Genomic DNA, 21,790 nt, shown 5'->3' with positions numbered 1-21,790 from the left:
TTGGCTCCCTATTAAAAATATTCAGAAAGTCAAAACAACCAAACAAAACTAGCAACTACCTGATGCTACTTGAGATACGTGTTTGCACACTCTTAATTCAGAAACATCCAACCTTTTACTTTGAAATCACCCATTTTACTGTTCCAGACCTACATCCTCTTCCATTAACCCATATCTCTATGGTTGTATGTTCTCAATTTCTTTTAAAAGGCAGATAGAGACTCGTTCACAACATTGGTAGCACATTAGCTCAAAAGCTAAAGAGGCAACTTATTAAGAGTTTAAAGCTTTTTCCACCACTCTGTCTTCCTAGACATCGAGAGGGAAGCAGACGCAGAAATGAGCAAGACTTTGAGCAGTGTGAATATCTGGCCAGTAATGTGTCCGCTTTCTAAACAGAAGCCACCTTCAGTGGGTTATTATTGGCCACTAACGGAGAAGGCTTGCAATTAATCCTTTCCGGTACATCATTAGAGCTATCCACAAAGAACAACCTGGCTGTACACAATGAGACTATAATTCTTTTATATTCCCTCCTAAAGTTTTGGTTTAGCAGTCCGTATATGATTGCATTGAGGCAACTGTTGAAATACGCCATGTAGTAACTGGCCACAAACAGCCACTCTGGGATGCTGGGCGCCATGCTGGCAGGGTCTGAGGCCACCGCAAGACCAATAAAGTTGAGAGGAGCCCAGCAAATGGCAAAAAGGACAAACACCACAAACATGGTGACAAAATTCCTGAAGTCCTGGGGCTTCAGTTTGGGTTTGTTGTCTGGTTTCACCCTCCGTCGGACTTGAAGCACCAGGACCCATATTCTCAGGTAGCAGAAGATGACAATGACCATTGGGACGATGAAATGGAAAACCACCACAGTTACTGTGTATGCGGAACTGACTGACTGTGCAAATGTGCAGGAATAGATCCTGGAGTCATACTGCAGTGTCCCAATGTGCAAGTTGGGCATGAGCGCCACGAGGGTCAACGTCCATATGAGGAACACGTAGCAGAGGGAATTCTTGTTACTGTACAGCTTGTCGTACTTCAGTCTGTGGCAGATGTAGCAGTAGCGGTTAATGGCAATCCCAGTGATATTAAATACTGAGCCGATGACACTCAGGCCCATCAAGAAAGCGCTGATTTGGCAGTGCAGGTAGCCCAGGTTCCATCCGTTGTTAAATATAGATGTCAGCACCAAGGGGTAGGGATAGACGGCCACTACCAGGTCTGCCACCGCAAGGTTTACCACAAATATATTTCCTAAAAGGAAAAATACAGGTGAATGCATGAGTTTCATTGATTTGGACAGTTATGGAGTTATGGTCAATTAATCCCACCCTCTTAGTCATGGTTCCCTATGTAACAGGTTATGGTTCTGGGCTTTACATGCTCCTTGCCACAGTCCCAGTTTGGAGAGCATTTTGAAGGGCATCTCCTATGCTGATGGGCAAGGATGGGGCGACATTGAGATCTGACCTTGGTGGAGGGTGTGCGCCAAGCCACAGCTTTTGCCTTACTTGAAAGCATCTTCAAGACCACATGTTGGAACTGGGTGTGAACCAGGTCACATCCTTTTATTTCCTTGGATATACAATGATGCCAGCACCCAGGTCCACAAGCAGCACCTCTCCTGGAATGCCAGACCTCCATTTTCCGGACTGAGCCTCCAGTAGAAGCAAGAAGACCTGCTCTGGCATTTTGGACATTTTTGGCTTCTGCCTCGAGATTTTGTGTTTGGCTCACCTCTGCCTGAACAGTACCAATCACCACATGAGACATTTCCTCAGTGTTTTATGGTTTTTCTGTGTTCTGAGTTTCTGTGGGGATGTTGCCGCGAATCACAAAATCAGGGCATGAAGGAATACACTCAAGGGAGGCGTGGAGGAAATGGATCACAGTCTTGTCTTGGAAGTTGTAGACATTTGCGACATCTTCAGTCTCCAACTCCTTGGAACTAGTCTGGTATTGATTCTCACAAACACACACACAGAGGTTATTTTTCCACAACCTGAATGGCCTGGCATCACAGCTCCCTTACGGATGTCGGGCCACTTTCACCTGCAAATGAGCCCTTTGTTGCCCTTATCAAATAATCAAGTGCTCTCTGTACAGCGTGCACATTGCCACGAGACACAATCCTATTCCAAATGCCTGTCTGTTAAACCATTCTGTTCTTCTTGTGTTTAAGATTGATTTGGGGTTGAGCACACTTAACCACTGCCACTACTACTTGCTTGAATCGAGTCCGACACCTGGTGACCTCACAGGCGTGTATCAGAGAGAGCTGTGCTGCATGGGGGTTTCCTTTGTTTCCCCCAAATACTTTTATTGGGGGCTCTGACATCTCTTATCACAATCCATACATTCATCCCCAGTGTCAAGCACATTTGCACACATGCCGCCATCATCATTTTCAAAGCATTCTCTTCCCACTTGAGCCCCTGATATCTGCTCCCCATTTCTCCCCCTCCCTCCCCCATCCCTTGATAAGTTATAGATTATTATTTTCATATCTTACATCGTCCTCCGTCACCCCTCACCCACTTTTCCATTATTCGTCCCCCCGGGAGGGGGTTCTAGATTGATCCTTGTGATCTATTTCAATGGCTGGTTTTTCAGAAGTAGATCACCAGGCCTTTCTTCTGAGTCACCTCTGGGTACATTGGACTCTCAGCATTTTGGTTAGCTCGTGAAAAGTTTGCCACATATACGTGAATATTCTAGCAAAGCTCTCTTGATTTTTGCTAGATCTGCCTCTAGAATCTGTCTCATAATCTGACCTTTGTTTCTTTGTACTTGACCCAGCAGCTTACTACAGTGCCCGCTGATCTTAGGAGTTACCTCTGTAGCCTGAGCGTAAGCAGCCTGCCACTCTACCAGCCAAGTCGGATAACTGACTGCTGTCTGTCCTTCAGTGTGTGTTCATCAGCTCCTGTATATATGTGCATCTGGAGAAATCTATAACCTGACACCTAACCCACATATTTGAAGTGGCCAGCCTCTACTACTGCATGATTAATTTGAGATAAATCTCTTCCCCCACCCTACCACTCTCTCTCTCTCTCTGAGAGAGAAAGAGAAGCTTATACATATATAGGCTTCAATAGTTTTGTTTCTGTAGAGAACCCAGCCTAAGACAACACATACCACTTATAATTAAATTATAAAAATCTGATTCAGTAGAAATGCATTCAATACATATAATAGGCACTGGGTAAATAAGAGCAAACAGACATGGATCCTGCGGTCCCATAACTAGAAAAGTTAAATTACAATAGAGAGGAAAATGTCTAAGAGTATGAAGAGTGAGACGCAGCAAGGGAAGAGCATGCGCTAGCTAGAAACTGGCCGGAGCATTACAAACGGAGGTGAAAACGTATCTCATTTCGTACACATTTAAAGAGAAGGGCATCACCCCCTAGAGAAAGGCATCATATTTGGTAAAACCATCAATGAAAAAGAGGCAGGCCCTCAAGTAGATGGACTGACACAGTGGCTGCAACCATGGGTGGAAACAGCAACCGTCGGGACGGTGCAGGACCAGGCCCTACTTCATTCCGCTGTCCATAGAGTGGCTAAGAGGCAGAAGCGACTCTACAGCACCTGACAGCAGACGTTTAAGGACCCTGTGGGTGTCGTCAATAATGACGTGGCTGCACCCTGAAAGCCCGCATTTTGAACTCACCAAGCCCCTCTCTCCATGGGAGGAGTTCACAACCTTGGGGATCCTATGGAGAAGGTCTCTCCGTTCTACAGGGTCTTTGAGTTAAAATCCACTGGATATCAATAGTGGATGGGCTGGTTGATTGGTTACTAGGACAATGGTCAGAGCACCGCTACTGAGAGGGTGGTAGGCTGAACCCACCTAGTGGCCACACTGGAGAAAGACTGGTGATCGGCTTCCATAAAGAAGCAAGAAAACCCCACACACGTGTCAGCTCTACGGAGTCAAGAGGCTGCTAAGAGTCAGAATGGACTTTCCAGTACCCAACACCACATATTTATTGATAAATGTGTCTTTCCCAAAGGACATACGGTGGCACAGAGGTTAAGTACTTGGTTGTTAACAAAAAGGCTAGTGGTCCCAATGCACCAGCTGCTCCACAGGGGAGAGATGTGGCTGTCTGCTTCTGTGAAGATAACAAACAAACATATTGTTGAGAGTGAGGGGGGATGCAGACAGTGGGACATCCCCTCACAGCGGGATCACAGGGAAGGGATGAGTCAACCAGGGGGCAATAAAGCACTGATGAAACACATAATATTCCTCTGGTTCCTTGAGGCTTCCCCACCTCCCCCACCCCCACTGCCATGACCCCAGTGCTGCCTCTCACTGTGGACTAGACGAGCATGAACGCAGGTGCCAATAGGAGATAAGAGCTCACGACACATGGAATCCAGGTACAGGAAGGGAATAGCAATGCCCGAAGGGTAGGAGGAAGGTAGGGAGAGGAAAGGAAGGGGGAACCAATCGCAATGATCAACACATAACCACACACACACACACACACACACACACACACACACACACACACACCCTCCAGGGGGAGGAACAACAAAAACCATGGGGGAAGAGAGACAGCAGTCGGTGTGAGATATGGCAATATTAATAATTTATAATTTATCAAGGAGTCACGAGGGTGGGGGTAGTGGGAGGGAATGAAAAGAGGACCTGACACCAAGGGCTCAAATAGAAAGTAAATGTTTCGAAAAGAATGATGGCAACATATGTACAAATATGCTTCTTGATATAATTGATGTATGAATTGCTTTAAAAAATTGTAAGAGCCCCCAATAACATGATCTTTTCATATTTTTTTAAGATAACAGTGATTGAATTCCTACAGGGCAGCTCTAGTCTGTCCTATAGAGATGCTCCGAGTCAGAATTAACCCCACAGCGAAAGGTTTGGATTCCTTTGGGGTTTGTCCCCCTTGCTGTAGACTCTGGAACCTGAGAGCATACCTTCCTCCTGCTTGTGACCGGGATCTGACCAGGAGAGTGCCTCTGGCTTAGTCTAAAGTTTGAAGAGGTAGACTAAATTGTCATCTCCACATTTGAAATTAAATAGCCTTTGTACTTGAAATTAATAATAGATTCATTTCATTACCCACCCCCAAATAGTGCAAAGCAGTGAAGTAAAATAGAAATCATGAGTAAATAAAGGAAAGGTTTTGCCCTTTAAGGAGAAATTTCAGATACATTGTCATAGAAAGAAACATCTGTAAAAATCGCTTACCTTAATCCAAATGGAAGTATTAAATTAGGTTTATTTTTCCCACTGACCCATCTCCATTACCAATAGCATATTTAAATTCCACAGTGAGCATATTTTATAAATTATAGCTCAATTTTTAGCACTTTAAAAATATGTATAATATAAGAAATTCAGGTGCAAATTAAACCATCATTGAATAAGTATATTTTCAGTCAAAATGCCAAAATCATGACAAACTGGTCTAAGACAGATTAATTTTTTTTGCAATAATCTTTTAAATAATTTTATTGGGGGCTCATACAACTCTTATCACAATCCATACATATATCAATTGTGCAAAACACATTTTTACATTCATTGTCCTCATCATTCTCAAAACATTTGCTCTCCTCTTAAGCCCTTTGCATCAGGTCCTCTTTTTTCTCCCTCCCTCCCCACTCCCCCCTGCCTCATGAACCCTTGATAATTTATAAATTATTATTTTGTCATATCTTACACTCCCCGCGGTCTCCCTTCACCCACTTTTCTCTTGTCCGTCGCCCAGGGAGGGGGTTATATGTAGATCCTTTAAATCCGTTTCCCCTTTCCACCCCACTCTTCCTCCACCCTCCCGGTATCACCCCTTTTACCACTGGTCCTGAAGGGATCATCCGCCCTGGATTCCCTGTGTTTCCAGTTCCTATCTACCAGTGTACATCCTCTAATCTACCCAGATTTGTAATGTAGAATTGGGATCATGATAGTGGGGGTGGAGGAAGCATTTAGGAACTAGAGGAAAGTTGTATGTTTCATCATTGCTACACTGCACCCTGACTGGCCATATTAATTTTTTTAACTTGAAAATAAAATCTAAAATTATATCATCAATTTCTTACATGGCTTTAATCCTCTGTCCCATTTATCTTATACTAATTATGTTCATTTCTGTTAAAGTAAGTTATACAGTTAAATCATTAGTCTAATTCTCTTTGAAATAATATCACATTACAATTATTTGAAGGGGAAAAATTAAGCCGTAGACACTCTATAGCTGTGACTATTAGGGGAAAGGCCAGTTCTTTATCATCTAAGGTTGCGTGCATCAAGTGTGGGAAGTGACAAAAGCATTTTTTTAAGAATTCCATCAAAGCAGAATAAAGAACTTAATCATACCCATTGTCAACAAATCCACCCTGAGACACAGAGAGACCATTTATGTCAGTAGAAATCAATGGTTGGTTTTTCAGAAGTACACCACCAGGACTTTCTTCTGAGTACTCCTGGGTACACTCAGACCACCAGCCCTTCCGTTCATAGCTGAGTACATTAGCCACGTGGTACAGTAACCTCCCATCACATCACACACATTCGATAGTCTCACGTCTGAGTACCTCCATGTAGAGAAGAGTCTTATCTCTTTGTACAGATGCTACACAGCCATTGCCCACCATGCACAGTATCAGATTGTGGTACAGTGGTGACTTGTAGGTTGTTATGAAGCTGAAACCCATAATTCTTTCAAATACCAACAGGGTCACATGTAGTGGGTAGGCTTCAGTGGAACTTCCAGACAAAAACAGAATGGAAATCTACTTTGAAAATCTTTAGGAATCACGAGCACACACGTCTGACTCACTTACGTTGGACACATTATCAGAAAGAGCCAGTCACTGGAGAACAACGTCACATTCAGAGACGTGCAAAGTCCGCGAGGGTAGGGCTATTCTCAGCAAGTAGACTTGGCAAGGACCCCAACAGGCCAGCTGTGGTGAGGATAACGTTGCTGCTGATGTTCGATGCCTTCCTGGCGGTCCCCACTTGAACTCGCACGGCCTGGTCCCGCCTGAGCCCACATTGTTCGTAAGTGTAAGCCCATTGCTGCAGCCATTAACGACGTCAATCCATCTGTCGAGGGCCTTCCTCTTTTTGCTGCCTCTCTACTTTACCAAGCATGCTGTCCTTCTGCAGGGACTGGCATTTCTCTCCTGGCAACATTTCCAAAGTACGTTAGACAATGTCTTGCCATCTTTGCGTCTAAAGAGTATTCTGGCTGTGCTTTCGAGGCACGGTTGGGGGTTCTGTTGGCGGTCCCGGTGCTTGCAGATCTCTTCTCCGGCACCACAGTCACACGCAGTGACCCCTTGTTGGTTTACCTCATTCAGTGTCCAACTTTCGCATACAAAAGGTTATTGAAGATACCATGGCTTGGGCTAGGTGTACTGCTAAGTAACATTTTGGCTTTTAAGCCCTCTAAAGAGTTCTTTTTGCAAAAATGAGGAGCTGATGCCAGGGGCTTAAGTAGAGAGCAAGTGTTTTGAGAATGAGGAGGGCAGTGAATGGACAAATACGCTTTACACAATGGGTGCATGTATGGATTCTGTTAAGAGTTGTAGGAGCCCCCAATAAAATGATTTTTTTTAAAAAAAGAGTTCTTATGCAGCAGACGTACCTAATGAAACACATTGATCTCTTGGCTGCTGCTACCACGAGCACTGATTGTGAATTCTAGCAAGACAAAATCCTCGACAACTTCAAATTTTTCTCCATTTATCATGATGTTACCGATGGATCCAGTTGTGAGGATTGTGGTCTGCTTTACTTTGAATTGTGATCCATACTGAAGGCTGAACTCCTTGTTCATCAAAAGTACCTGCTTCAAGTCCTCACGTTCAGCAAAGGTTATCATCTGCCTATCACAGGTTGTTCGTCAGCCTTCCTCTACTCCGGCTTCTTTGATTATTGCTCAGCGTACCGACTGAACAAATAGAGAGAGGATACCACCCCACCATACACCTTTCCTGATTTTAAACAACGCAGTGTCCTCTTTTTCCATTCCCACAATTGTCCCTTGGCCCTGGTACAAGTTCCACATGAGCACACGGAAGTGCTGTGGAATTCCCATTCTTCTCAAGGCTCTCCATTATGTATTATGATCCACACAGTTGAACGCTTTTGCATGATCAGCAGAAGACAAGTAAACACCTCCCTGGTGTCCTGTGCTTTCAGTCAAGAGCAACCTGATTTCAGCAATGAAATCCCTTGTTCCACATCCTCTTCTCAATCCAGCCGAAACCTCTGGCAACTCTGTGTCAATGTACTCTGCCAACATTGTCAGATGACAGTCAGTCAAATTGCACTTTCATGTGATATCATTGATATTGTTCTATAATATGAGCATTCTATGGGGTCATCTTTCTTTGGAAACGGTATAAATATGGATCTCTTCCAGTCAATTGGCCAAGTAACAACTATCTTCCAAGCTTCCTGGCATAGAGGAATCAGAGCTTCTCGTGCTTCATCAGCTTACTGAAACATTTCACTTGGTATTTTATCAATTTCTGGAGCCTTGTTTTTGACTAATGCTTTCAATGCAACTAGGACTTCTTTCAGCACCACTGGTTCTTGCTCATATGCTACTTCCTGAAATGGTGGAATGTCAACTAATTCTTTTCGATACAGTTACTCTGTGTATTCTTTCGATCTTCTATTGATACTTCCTGCATCACTCAATATTTTACCCAGATATTCTTTCAATATTACAACTCAAGGCTTGGGTTTTTCTTGAGTTCCTTCCATTCATGCTGAGTCCATTCTTCCTCTTTGGTTTTATGACTGTAGGCTAGGGCTTTACACATTTAATTATAATATTTAATTTTATCTTCTCAAGCTGTCCTTTGACATTTTCTGTTCAACTCTTTGACTTCATCCTTTCTTACATTTGCCTTAGCTAATCCATAAGAGCAAATTACATAACCGCCTCAGCTATCTACATTGATCTCTTGCTTTCCTGTCTTTTTAATGAACCTTTGCTTTCTACCTGAATGATGTTCCTGATGTCCTCCCACAGTTCATCAGATATTCTGTCGCTGGTGCTCAATGCAGCAAATCGGTTCTGGAGATGGCCTCAAAATCCAGATGGGATAACCTCACCATTGGACCTCGGCTCTCAGGGACTCCTTTAATTCTCTCCAGCTTCATTCTGAATTTACATATGATCAATTTATATATGATCATATGATCTGTTCCACATTTAGTCCCTGCAAATTTTGGGGGCTGATAGTGAGCTTCTCCATAGTCTCTTCCCATAAATGTAGTCAATTTGATTTCTGCCTATTCCATCTGGAGAAGTCCGTGAGTTTACTCGCTGTTTTCATTGTTGCAAAAGTATTTGTTATGAATAAGTCGTTGGTCTTGCAAAATTCTACCATGAAACCTCTAGCTCCATTTCTATCACCAAGCCCATATTTTCCAACCCTACTGTTCCTTCGTATTTCTTTCCAATTTTTGCATTCCGATCACCAATAAATATCAATGAGTCTTTATTGCATGCTGTATCCACGTCAGATCAAAGATGCTGGTAGAATTCTTCTATTTCTTAATCACCGGCTTCAGTGAGTAATAGCTGCACCGAGTGCAATTCCTTGAAGGTGGAGAGATCTAATCCTATTACAGACAGCCTGGTGCTTTAAGGTGAATCTTGAAATGGCATTTTGACAATGAATGCCATGCCACTGTCCCTGTTTATGTCATTCTGAGCATAACAGACCATATGATTTTCTGATTCAAAATAGCCCATGCCAGGAAATTTCAGCTCAGTGTGTCTAGGATATTGTTGATCTCTATGTGTTCCATTTCATCTCTGATAACTTCTAATTTTCCTAGATTTTTACTTTGTGTGTTCCAGGTTCTGACTGATATTAGATTTTGCAGCTGTGTCTTCTCATTTTGAGTGCTGCCCCAAAGGTCCCAAAGGCTCCCCGCCCACAGCTTTCCCCCATTCCCCTCCCAGGGTTGGCTCTACTTGGAGAAAGCCGTTCTTCCTCAGTCATCCTTTCTGCTTCTATTCATTAAGCCTTCAGTGTCTGCCAACGTCTCCGTGCGGTGCATTAGGTTTTCAGGGACTGACTTCTCTGAAGCGGCAGCTGATTCTTTCTTTGTAGTCTGTTGTTAGTCTGGAAGCTGTTGAAACCCTGTTCACTCTGTGTGTGACTGCTGTCATTTGAAATAAATACCAGTGACACAGCTTACAGGATCACAGCAATGCACAAGCCACCACAGGACAACAAACTGAGAGACCATTGTGAAAAGATAACATAGGACCAAACAAAGTTTTGTCCCTTTGTGCCTCAAGTCATCATGACGAGTCTACTCCATTGTTCTTATAGATCCCCTGGAATAGTTCTGACTCACAACAACCCTATCGAATCCAGACCCACGCACTGTGAGTCCAGCGCCTTTCCCACGGTTTCTCGCCCATGTTTGGCCCATGGGTGCAGTCACCCTGCCCACCTAACTCCTTGGGGTTCTATTTGACGTAGAATCTTAGAAGTGGTTGACCTCAAAGGTCTCTTTTAATCATGCGATTTTCTCTCCAACTTTTATTCCCTTTTTATTTTGGTTTGTTGTTTGTTACAGAAATTGCTTCTTTGTTATGCAGACTTTACTATAGTTTGGATTTTGGTGATTACAAGCTGTTGTTGTTTAATGGGTTTTGTGTGAATTTATTTCCTGGTGATTTCCAGTTAGATCTAATGGAGGTTTGAACAGGTTCAGCTTTGAGTTTGGGGGCAGAAGACTACTCCGTAGATTGTAGTGTGCACTTTCAACTATTTGTCTTTTTTTTTTTTTTGCAGGGTGAAGGAGTACATCATTTATTGACCCACCTCCACCCTCACTGGTCACTGCTCTTGACTCGAAGGGCAACAGGTACGGAACTGCAAGGGATCATCCCCAGCTCTGTGATAACCAGATCCATGAGCTGGGGGTAGGGGGGGGTGGTCACATCACAGACCAGATGCAACAAGCGTAGGGATGGGTAGTTCTGCCAGTTATCCAGGGCCACACAGTCTCCTTGCTCACACAGCAGATCATCAGGGTCATCTTGCTCATTGGAGACAACGGCATCAGTCTGCACAAGCTCACAAAACGTGTATGCTTCACAGCAGACCAGCATTGGCACGTTATGGCCTCGATACACTAGGGCCAGCTGGGCCGTCCCCACTCGTGACATCACATACCCATTGGCTAGGAGTGTGTGAGCTCCCAATAGCACCTTAGAGACCTCTGGGAGTACATAGGAGGCGTGTGCCATGGCCGACTGTCCACCACTACCACTCAAAAGTGCCGGCCCTCAGCCCAGGCTTCCTGAAGAATTCATGACACCAGAGGTGAACATTCATATACCAGGATCCCATCTCCATGGCTGATCTTCTTGTAGACAAAGCGTGAGATTGCCTGAGCTGCGAGGACAATCTTCTCTTGCACACACCGATGGATGGCTTCTCTGGGGTCTGACTTGGCCTCCTCTTCTCGTCTGGAGCTGCTCACACCGTAATCTTGTTAAGCAACTTGATGGTGTTGTACATGCTCGCTGACAAGGGGCGGCACTGAGTCAGGAAGCTGATGTAGGGTTTCAGTGTATTCACAAGATCCCTCGAGGGTTCTTCATTGGGAGGTGTTGTGTAGTCCTGAATCACAAAACATGGAGCAGGGCAATACACCAGGCATTGGAACCACAGACCAGGCCCTGGCAGTACTGCAGGCAGAGTCGCACCATGGTTCATATACTGGGTCACAGAGCTTTGTCAGCTGTCCTGAGGGAGCCGGGAGAAGAGACTGACTTTGGATCCATTCATGTAGGAACCTGCCGGTGCTCTGGTTTCTTAACAAGCCTTCGCAGAAGTGTGAGATCATCAACTTGGGTGTGCTCAGGTAGATGCTTCCCTCCTGTGGGGGTTCCTGTGGCTGGGCTGGGGCAGGTCTGAGGAGGTGGTCCTCCTGGTTCCCCTTTCCTGGCCTGTTTCAGGGCTTGCTCTGCCTCCTGCTTGGCTCTCCACCCAGCATGAAGTTCGGCTTTACTCTGACCAGGTGGAACTTTCTCCCCAGGGGTGCCTAACTGATTGGTGGGCCCTGGCGGTTCTCTGGTTGGAGCGACTGGACACTGGGCTGCAGAGCCAGTTGGTCCGGTTTCCAGCGGTGTCCCCTTTTCCTCCTTCCGTTTCTTCTTTCGCGGTTTCTTTTCCTTCCGAAGCTGCAGCTTCTCTTCCTGAGTCATCTCCCTACCCCCTGACTGAGACACAGCGATAACACCACGCCACTCTTCCCCCGGGCCTAGAAGTAAGCTCCGAAGTCATCCCCAATCCCTAGTCCTCGTGAACAGCCATGGCCAAGGCGGCCATCACGCTCAGCTCTTGGTTCCAACTACAATAATCGGCAACCACACTAACCTGGTAGTCATACTGAAGACTCTAGTCCATGATCTTCAGCAAGTGCTTCATGCTCTCCTGGCTTTCAGCAAACAAGATTATGTCATATGCTTATCACAGGTTGTTCATGAGCCTTCATCAATGCTGATGCCACCTGCTCCTTCATAGAGTTCAGCCTCTCAGATTTGCCCAGCATAGAGACTAAGTATGGTAAAAGGATGCAAGTCTAGCACATGCCTTTCCTGATTTTCAACAAGTTAGCATTCCCTGCTCTGTTTAAACAACTTCCTGGTGGTCTATATACAGGTTTCATATGAACATAGTTAAGTGTTCTGGAATTATCATTCTTTGGAATGCTGTCCATAGCTTTTCACGATCCACATGGTTGAATGTCTTTGCATAGTCATTAAACACAAGTCAACATCTTCCCAGGACTCTCTGCCTTGAGTCAAGACCTAGCTGACTCCAATAATGATGTCGATCATCCCACATCCTTTCTGAATCTAATTTGACACTGGGGAAGCTCCCTGGTAATGTATTGTTGCAACCATTTAAAAATACCTTCAGCAAAATGTTATGTGAATGTGATATTAATGATAGTATTTGATAATTCCCACATTTTGTTGGGTCATCTTTCGTTCTACCTTAACTCGCACATGAGTAGTTGAGATGGTCTGCTCCACAATTGGCCCCTGGCCTTGTTTTGGCTGATGTTACTGAGCTTTCTCCATTGTTTCCATAAAAGCAACCTATTTGATTCTAATATATTACATCTGGCAAAGTCCACATGCATAGTGGACTAATTTCGGAACATCAGTTTTTCAGGAGGCTGTGAATGACAGTGGAAGCCCAAAGTTCATTACCCAGAGTTCCCCTCCAACCAGTGAGTAGCGATGTGGATAATCCTGCCCTCCGAGAGGGTGCACTGGAAAGCAAATTACTACAGACACAGTTGGGTTAAAATTGAGCATATCAATGAGTATGGAGAGAGACTTCTTACTATCTTACCCGCCCTACACTATTCTCTGTGGGAGGTCCCTCCTGGCTTTGGAACCCTTCTCCTGCTTGGAACAGTACCTCGGATAGAGTTAGGCCTTTCATAAATGTATGATGGATTTATGTTGTGCCAACTTGTCTAAACTGAAGGTCTATTCCCTTGCACCGCCCCAAGTTCCTATGCCCCATAAGAGACCATGCAGAAGACTTAAAAGGTGGGAGGGAAGCCGCAGCCCTGTTCTTGTGCTGCTCAGAGTTCTGTGCAGAGTCCAAGGAGCTGCTGCCACTCTGGCCCCGAGGCTCCTTTCTGCTGGCCACAGTGCTGAAGAGCAGCGGAGTGGCCATGGCGTCTCGGTGCTGACACACGTCTCTTTGTTTAAGAAAGTGAGAGACTGGCAGGTCTGCCCGTCCATCCTCCCGCGTTGCAGGTTCCCCCAGGCTCTAGTTTGTCCTTGCTCCCCCATCTTTCCTTCTCAACGGTTTCATCTGTGGACTCTCGGCTCCAGCACCAGGCACAGCAACAATGATGACCTTAAATGACCTGTTCAAAAATTGCTCTAGTGATTTTGTTTCTGTGATTGAATGCTGACTGATACTGGAAGTTGCTCCACACGAACTTTGGGGCTGGGACTTCTGTGCTGAGCCTGTTTTATGTGAACTTAATTCTCAAATGGGACTGGATTTTAAAGTGTTAATGTCTCTAGTTCTATTAGTACAGGGCACACTATGGGTCACAGAATACAAGGCAACGCAATTAGTTAAACCATCACCTGAGCTTACCTTCCAAGATGAAGAAATAAGTTTCTCCATTTGGCCCTTATTGTCTCTAAGAGAAGCAATATATCTCATTGTGACATGCTATGACAACTTTACCGAGAAATCGAAAATGTTACCAGCTTTCAGTAGGACCCAGGATGAGCCAAGGCTCTGCAAGTGCCTCTGCTTCCTACCCTACCTGATTTGACAGTGCTTGAGTTACCTAGGGGCCCACTGGGATGCTTAACCCTTTCATAACCCTTAGGGCATAGAGACCCCATGGACATTTGACTTAATTGTTACACAAGGTCAGTAGTTGGCAACCACCAGCTGCTCCACAGGAGGAAGATGGGGCTTTCTATTCCCATAAAGATATACAATCTTGGAAACTCACAGGGGCAATTCCATTCTTTCCTGTAGGGTTACTAAGAGTCGGCATTGACCCTCTTGCAGTGCGTACAGTTTTTGTTTTGGAGTTTAGGGAACTTTTAGTGCATACTTCCCTCTGCTGGTAGCTTATATAATTGCATGAATCTGAAGAAACCTCTCAACCTCAGCAGCAGAGATCCCTCGGGATATATGAGTCCCGCTAATTGTATTACAATCCATATTACCTCAAAAACAATTTTTTAAAATTTATTCAAAATGACTTCCACTACTGAAAACACATTGTTGCAACCAAAAATTAAAACAAAATAATTATGTCTTTGAAGGGTTAAGTAGCCTTTAATGGCCTGGTTGCATAAGGGTACACACTGGGTTTCTAACCACAGGTCAGCAGTTGAAGATAGCCAGCTGCTCCGTGGGAAGCAGGCAAGGCTTTCTATTCCTGTAAAGAGTTACAGTCTCAGAAATCCACAAGGCAGCTCTATCCTGTCCTTTAGGGTCTCTATGATGGGAATGATAGAGAGTTTGAGAGAGGGAGAGAGAGAGTGTGTGTGTGTCAAGGGGAGGAGATGTTTATACAGTTCCTCATAACACTGACATGGAATTTTTCATCAAATCTATGCTATCTTCTGAAGATAGGTGTTTTACGCTTTTGAAACAGTTTATGGTTTACTACTCAGCCATGATGGCATAGAGGTTATGCTTTGGGCTGCGAACCACTAGGTCAGCAGTTCAAAACCACCAACTATTCGGAAAGAGAAAGAAGGGGCTTTCCAGTTTCCTAGAGTCAGAGTCTCAGAATCTCACAGGGGCTGCTCTACCGTAAGGTAGCTCTGAGTCAGAATTGACTCGATGGCAGTGAGTTAGGTTGGGGTTCTTACTTGGTCTCAGTAGCGTCTGACCGCTTGGTCATGGAGCACCTAGTTAACTTGCGATCTGAACCACCTTAGAGACGAGATATTGTCTGACCCACCAAATCATAAAAGTAGGCATTCCTGGCATTAAATGGAATTAGTATATCCAAGATCTGGCTTGAAGGCACAAGACACAAGTATGAGTAAGTGGCCCACATTCCTTCCACATCGTCCACAATCTCTCAGTGTCTACCTGTGAGCTCAAGATGGCAGGGGAGGGGAGTGGTTCTTTCTTAGGCATTCTGAGAAAAGAAGAAAGTTGGCTGGCTTGGTTTACAAATGCGCTGCCTGAAAGGGAACAAGGCACAATCCAGGCTAGTCCTGAAGGGCAGACATGAAGGAAAATCCAGGCGGTAAGAATATCAAACAACGCTTTGAACCAGAACTCTGACTTGGTTATCCACTCATGGTGCGTGAAACGAACAATGGCCAGAGGTACAGCTACATGACTTCACGGACAGTGCCTTACAGACTAACTGCAAGAACGTGGAGGAAACAGGATTTAAAAACGGGTAGCATGAGCTTCTAAAGAAGAGTAGGCACATAGAGCCCTCTTGAAGGGCACAAAGTTGTGAATATATTTGTGTGCTGCTGAATCCTTGGCAAAAAGCACCTCAGGAGAGGCAAAGCTGGGCTCCACCTCCGACATCAGCTGGCGCCTTTCCTGGGCCACCAACCCTGGGCCAGTGAGCACACAAAGAGAGTAGTCACAGCTGCAGGGACGCGCGCTATCCATGGCTCCACAACACAAAAGAAAGGATGGTCTAGCTTTTGATCCTCTTTTAAAACGCGAATATGTTTATAGGGAAAACAAGCACTTACTTACAAAGGCTAAACTTCTGTGGTCACGCGTCACAATGAATGCCCAACTTGCCAACAGGAGGGGCCAACAGTGACAGAGTACCACTCTCCGGGAAAATCAGCCAGGAGGATGACACAGGACTCCTTCCACGATCGAAAGGGGACAGTACTTGGTTGTCATTGGAGTGGAAGATTACTCTGGATATGAGTACTCTCTTTTCTGCCCATAATGTTTCTACGTGCACCAGTATCTCTGGACTTTCATGATGGGACTCCCAACATGGATTCTGACCACGGAATTCCTTTCATAGCAAATCACGTGCAGGAACGGGCTCTTGCTCATAGAACTCCCTGGTGCACCATGTTTCTCCTCCTAAAGCATTTGGATTCACAGAGCAGTCGAATGACTTTTAGAGGTGAAGGTTTAGTACCAGCCAAGTGGTAACTTGGGTGAATGATGTATGTACTCTAAATAAATGATTACTATATAGTACTATTTCTTATAGTCAGGATTCGTGGATCCAAAAATAAAGTAATAGAAACAAGTGTGTTTCTTATCACCATGATACGAGTGGTCCTCTAGCAAAAGATTGTCCTGAAAAACTGAACCATCTTGGTCTAAAAGTCTTCATTGCCAAGGGATGGTGTTCACCGAAGGGTCAGGTCCCATTAAACCTTGAGTGAGGACTACCACATAGTTGCTTTGGGCTCATCATTCCAGACAGAAAAAGAAAGTGGTTATGGTGATGGTTTTGGTAAGTGATACTGATGAAAAGGGGGTAAGTGATGGTGCCAAGCTATCACAAGATATAGCACCTGAGGGTTTAAAGGTTTGAAGTTAAACAAGCAGCCATCTAGCAGGGAAGCAATAAAGCCCACATGGAAAAAGCACACCAGCCTGTGTGATCATGAGGTGTCAACAGGCGTAGGTATCAGAAGTTCAAAAATAAGTAATCAGATTGACACGAAGGAGCATAGGCAAAGTGGAGACCCAAAATCCACTGCAAAGTAACTGGACAATTCCTCACAAAAGGGCCATGCAGAAGGGATGAGATATCCAGGGTGCAGTACAGCACTGATGAAATGCGCAACTACTGTGTAGCTAACATTTCCGTCTAGTTAATAATACCGTCTTTAATATTTCCTCCCCTCGCTATTATGGCCTTAGTTTTACCTCACTAATCTTGTTAGACTGGCATATGTTCCTTTGTATAATTAAGATCGTTTGATGTATAAAATCCAAGAGATAAATCCCTCAGAAACAGTAATGAAAGTAAAGATTCCCTGAAGGTCCGGGAAAAGAAGGGGGAGGGGGGGAGGGGAGCTGATAACAACGATGACTGTATGACCACACTCAAGGGGAACAAATAACAGAATGATAGGTAAACAGATACACTGGATGGTGTAAGATACAGCAATAATAAATAATTTATATTAAGGGCTCGTGGTGGTAGTGGGGTGGGGGAGGGAGGGATAATGGGTTCAAGGAGTACAAAAAGAAAGAAAATGTTTTGAAAATGATGGTGATAACAACTATACAACTAGCTTGATCTAACTGAATTATGGATTGTTATAATATCTGTAAGTGCTCCTAATAAAATTATTTTTAAAAATAAAAAGGGATAACTGAGATGTCCTCACACAATAAAGATAAGGAGGCATACGAGCAGATTGCTGGACACTCTGGAGTTCCGCATACTTCCAGGTCTGGGACTAAAGCCCACGGCAAACTAAGCAATCCAATAAAGACAGGAATTCTCATGTTCCTCGCCATCAGAAATGGGGTTAGATTTACCCTAGCAAGCCAGGAATCATTCCAAGTGAAAAGCAAAGAAATGGGGATTGTGCCCTGTGACCACTTGCATAAACCAGGGCATAAGAGTTATGAATACTGCTCCTGTACTGTGATACGAGGGACTTGTGCATATATTAGCCACCTTCGTGTCACTTTACCTCTCTCGTCCCCTACAGGATCGCACAAATCTGTTCAGAGCTAACCTGAGCATCAATATTTAAGTCAGAGAACAATGCAGTAGTTTGACTCGTGTCTCCCAGAAATGTCTGTTGAGGTCCTAACCCCGTGTCAGTCCTGCTGTGCTGCTTGTTTTAAATCTCATTCTCCACGGCTCAAGCTGACCTCCACCCAAAGGCGGAGTACCTCTGCATCGTTTTGCTTTTATGTGAGTTGCAGATTATTCTCTCTTCCGGTCTTCCATTGCGTAATGGCCGGGCCTTGAGTTTCAGGCTCTCGTTAGCATTATTTCTACAGAGCCACCACTCTTGTCCCTGGTTTGATGCTGTGAAATCTGTGCAAGGATGGAAACTGGGGAGACTTCGTCCCTTTTTCTGTGCCCTCCGCAAAATGCCAACCATCGGCAAACTCGCTCAACAGGCTGCTGCTGCTTTTCTTTTTAAAATCACTTTATTGGGGGTTCATACAACTCTTATCACAATCCACACATACATCCATTGTGTGTCAAGCACATTTGTACATTTGTTGCCGTCATCATTCTCAAAACATTTGCTTTCTACTTGAGCCCTTGGTATCAGCTCCTCATTTTTACCCCTCCCTCCCCGCTCCCTCTTGAACCCTTGAGAATTTATTTTGTCATGTCTTATACTGTCAGATGTCTCCCTCCCTTCACCCACTTTTCTGTTGTCCGTCCCCCGAGGAGGAGGTTATATTCAGATCCTTATAATTGGTTCCCTGTTTCTACACCACCTTCCCTCCACCCTCTGATATCGCCATGCTCACCACTGGTCCTGAAGGGATCATCTGTCTTGGATTCCCTGTGTTTCTGGTTCCTATCTGTACCAGGGTGTATCCTCTGGTCTAGCCAGATTTGTAATGTAGAATTGGGATCATGATAGTAGGGGGAGGAAGCCTTTAAGTATTAGAGGAAAGTTGTATGTTTCATCGTTGCTATCCTGCACCCTGACTGGCTCGTCTCCTCCCCAAGACCCTTCTGTAAGGGGTTGTCCTTTTACCAACAGATGGGATTTAGGCCCCCTAGCTTTACTCCCCCTCATTTACAATGATATGATTTTTTTGTTCTTTGACGTCTGATACCTGGTCCTATCTACACCTCGTGGTCACCAAGGCTGGTGTGCTTCTTCTATGTGGGCTTTGTTGCTTCTGAGCTAGATGGTTGCTTGTTTACCTTCAAGCCTCTAAGACCTCAGATGCTATATCTTTTGAAAACTGGGCACCATCAGCTTTCTTCACCACATTTGCTTGTGCACACCTTTGTCTTCAGAGATCATGTCAGGAAGGTGTGCATCATATAATGCCAATTTAATAAAACAAAGTGTTCTTGTATTGAGGAAGTACTTGCATGGAGGCCCAATGTCCATCTGCTGCCTTAATACTAAACCTATAAATATATGCACATAGATCTATTTCCCCATCATAATATGTAAATATGCTTACACATGTGTATCACGGCACAGTTCACAATTGCAAGGAGTTGGAAACAACCCAAATTCCCATCAACAGAGGAATGGATTAAAAGATGGTGGTACAAACAATGGAGTACTATATCATTGCTAAAAAGCAGTGGTGAACATATGAAGCACATCACTACATGGGAAGAACTGGAGGAAATCATGCTAAGAGAAGTAAGCCAAGCACTAAAGGACAAGTACAACATGAGTCCACTGAGGTAAGCTTAAAAATGCAAAAAGGGCATAGGGAAAAAAGGCAACTGTATACAAACATTTCTGAAGTGAGGTTCAGGTAGTATGGCAGGGGCCAGACCAAATCCAGGGATACATATGGTAGCCAACTATAAAGGAATGGGCAGGGAGATAGAAATGTATGGGGGTGGGGTGGTAACAGGGCACCAACCCACCCACGGGGAGGGTGTTGTTTGTGTCTCCATAGGGAAGAGGGACCAAACTTAAACTCAGTGTTCCGATAGGTAAGTGCAGCATGCCAGCATGTAAAGGGGGGCCAGTGGAGGGGTCTGAGGGCCTGGCCCCAATCCCAACTACATGGACAACCGCCCCTCCACCCAGAAGAATTTACTTTAGAGGACAGCACTGAGACTGCAGCTTGGGGAGAGGGACATGTCTGATCAAAGCACAAGGGAGCAAATGAAGGGAGAGGAAGAGAGAGTGGAATGCTTCCCGGTCCACCAAGCCTGAAGGAAGATAGCCCTCTCAGAACAGCCAGTGCACAGAGTGGACCATATGGCTGGCCCCACTAGGAGACACAAGGCCCCTCGCTGACCCATGGCCCTAAGGGGACAACACTGGAAACTCATGTCGGGATTGGCCCAGTCTGACCCCACCACACCACGGCAAAACATTAAAGGCAGAGCAGGGAAGTCCCAAGGAAGTGCAAAGGATAGACTCTGGGGCCAGAGAATGGCGCCTCATCGGACTCAACTGGAGGACACTCCTAGAGGTCAACAAACAGACCTTGAATTGTTTACAGGCTTTTCTTTTTATTATTATTATTTTGGGGTTTTTTTGGGGGGGGGTTGTCATTGGGTTTTTTGTTGTTGTCGTTGTGTTTCCTTTGTTGCTTTGTTGTGCTATGTCTTGTTTGTTGGTGCATATTATTATCTCTGCAGGTCTATCTAGATAAGATAGGCTGGATGAAGAGTGTGCAGAAGAAAACAACATGGTTCTGGGGAGGACATGGGAGAGGGGGAGGTGGGAGAAAGGAGGTGGTGTTGACAAACTCAGGGACAAGGGAACAACACGTTCCAAAATTAATGGCAAGGGGGTGTGTGAGAGGCCTGGTAGGGATTGATCAAGGGTAATGTAACTGAGAGAAATTACTGAAACCCAAATGAAGGCTGAGCATGAGAGTGGGACAAGAGGAAAGTAAAAGGAAATAGAGGAAAGAAGTAGGAGGCAAAGGGCATTGATAGAGGTCTAAAGACAGGCTGCATCTTGTATTCTCTTTTCCGAGGCACCGTCTCAGATGCCGCCAATGGCCTTCCCAGGGCCCCCTTGCCAGGCTGGGACGTTATCCACAGGGTTCCTATGAGTGCTCAGTGCTTCCATTTGGATCACAGTGCATCTTTCGCCAGAGAATTTCTCTCAGCTGAACAGTCAGTCAAGGACTAACACTGGAGTGCCCCTTGCTTCAAGGTGGGTGTCGGTGGGCAGAGGGCCCAGTGGAGGGGTGGGTGGGTTACAATCTAGGTTCAGTTATGGATCAGGTCAAGTCTAAACTTTCCCTGCGATCTTCATCCTTGCAAGATTCCCTCCCTGCTCTTTAACTTGCTGACAAGTTCTCCGAGGAATTCTCCTTCCATAAAACATGAATACCCAAATCCTGATGTGCTGCTAGGTGATCGACAGTAATCCATCAGCCCTGCGAGAAGCTTGTATGGCTGCCTCAAAAGGCCGCTGGCTTCTGGTAGAAAAAGAGGCCACTTCTGAACCCTCTTGCAAAAGCAAAAAAACCCAGATTTTCCAGAATAGAGCTTACTGACTTCCAAGGCTTTCTGGAATTGTTCTTGAATATTCTTATCTGTGTTATCTGAGGAGATGCTGAAGGCAGTGGTGTGGGTTAGGCA

At 44.9% G+C, this 21,790-nt stretch overlaps 1 protein-coding gene and 1 pseudogene across 1 annotated transcript in view; both read right to left on the bottom strand.

Annotated features, from left to right (window-relative positions):
* Positions 1 to 391: 391 nt before the first annotated feature.
* MTNR1A (melatonin receptor 1A) overlaps positions 392 to 21,790 on the bottom strand; it is a 43,687-nt gene continuing 22,288 nt past the window's right edge. The window contains exon 2 of the mRNA XM_075555771.1: positions 392 to 1,260. Coding sequence (XP_075411886.1) covers positions 392 to 1,260 — 869 coding nt within the window. The remainder of the gene's footprint in view (positions 1,261 to 21,790) is intronic.
* LOC142454467 (translation initiation factor eIF2B subunit delta-like) lies at positions 10,869 to 12,375 on the bottom strand (annotated as a pseudogene).

This window comes from Tenrec ecaudatus, chromosome 8 (genome assembly GCF_050624435.1).
Source record: "Tenrec ecaudatus isolate mTenEca1 chromosome 8, mTenEca1.hap1, whole genome shotgun sequence".
In the NCBI taxonomy this organism is placed as follows: Eukaryota; Metazoa; Chordata; class Mammalia; order Afrosoricida; family Tenrecidae; genus Tenrec; species Tenrec ecaudatus.
Note: the sequence above shows the minus strand (reverse complement) of the source record. Positions and strands in the feature narration are given on the sequence as shown.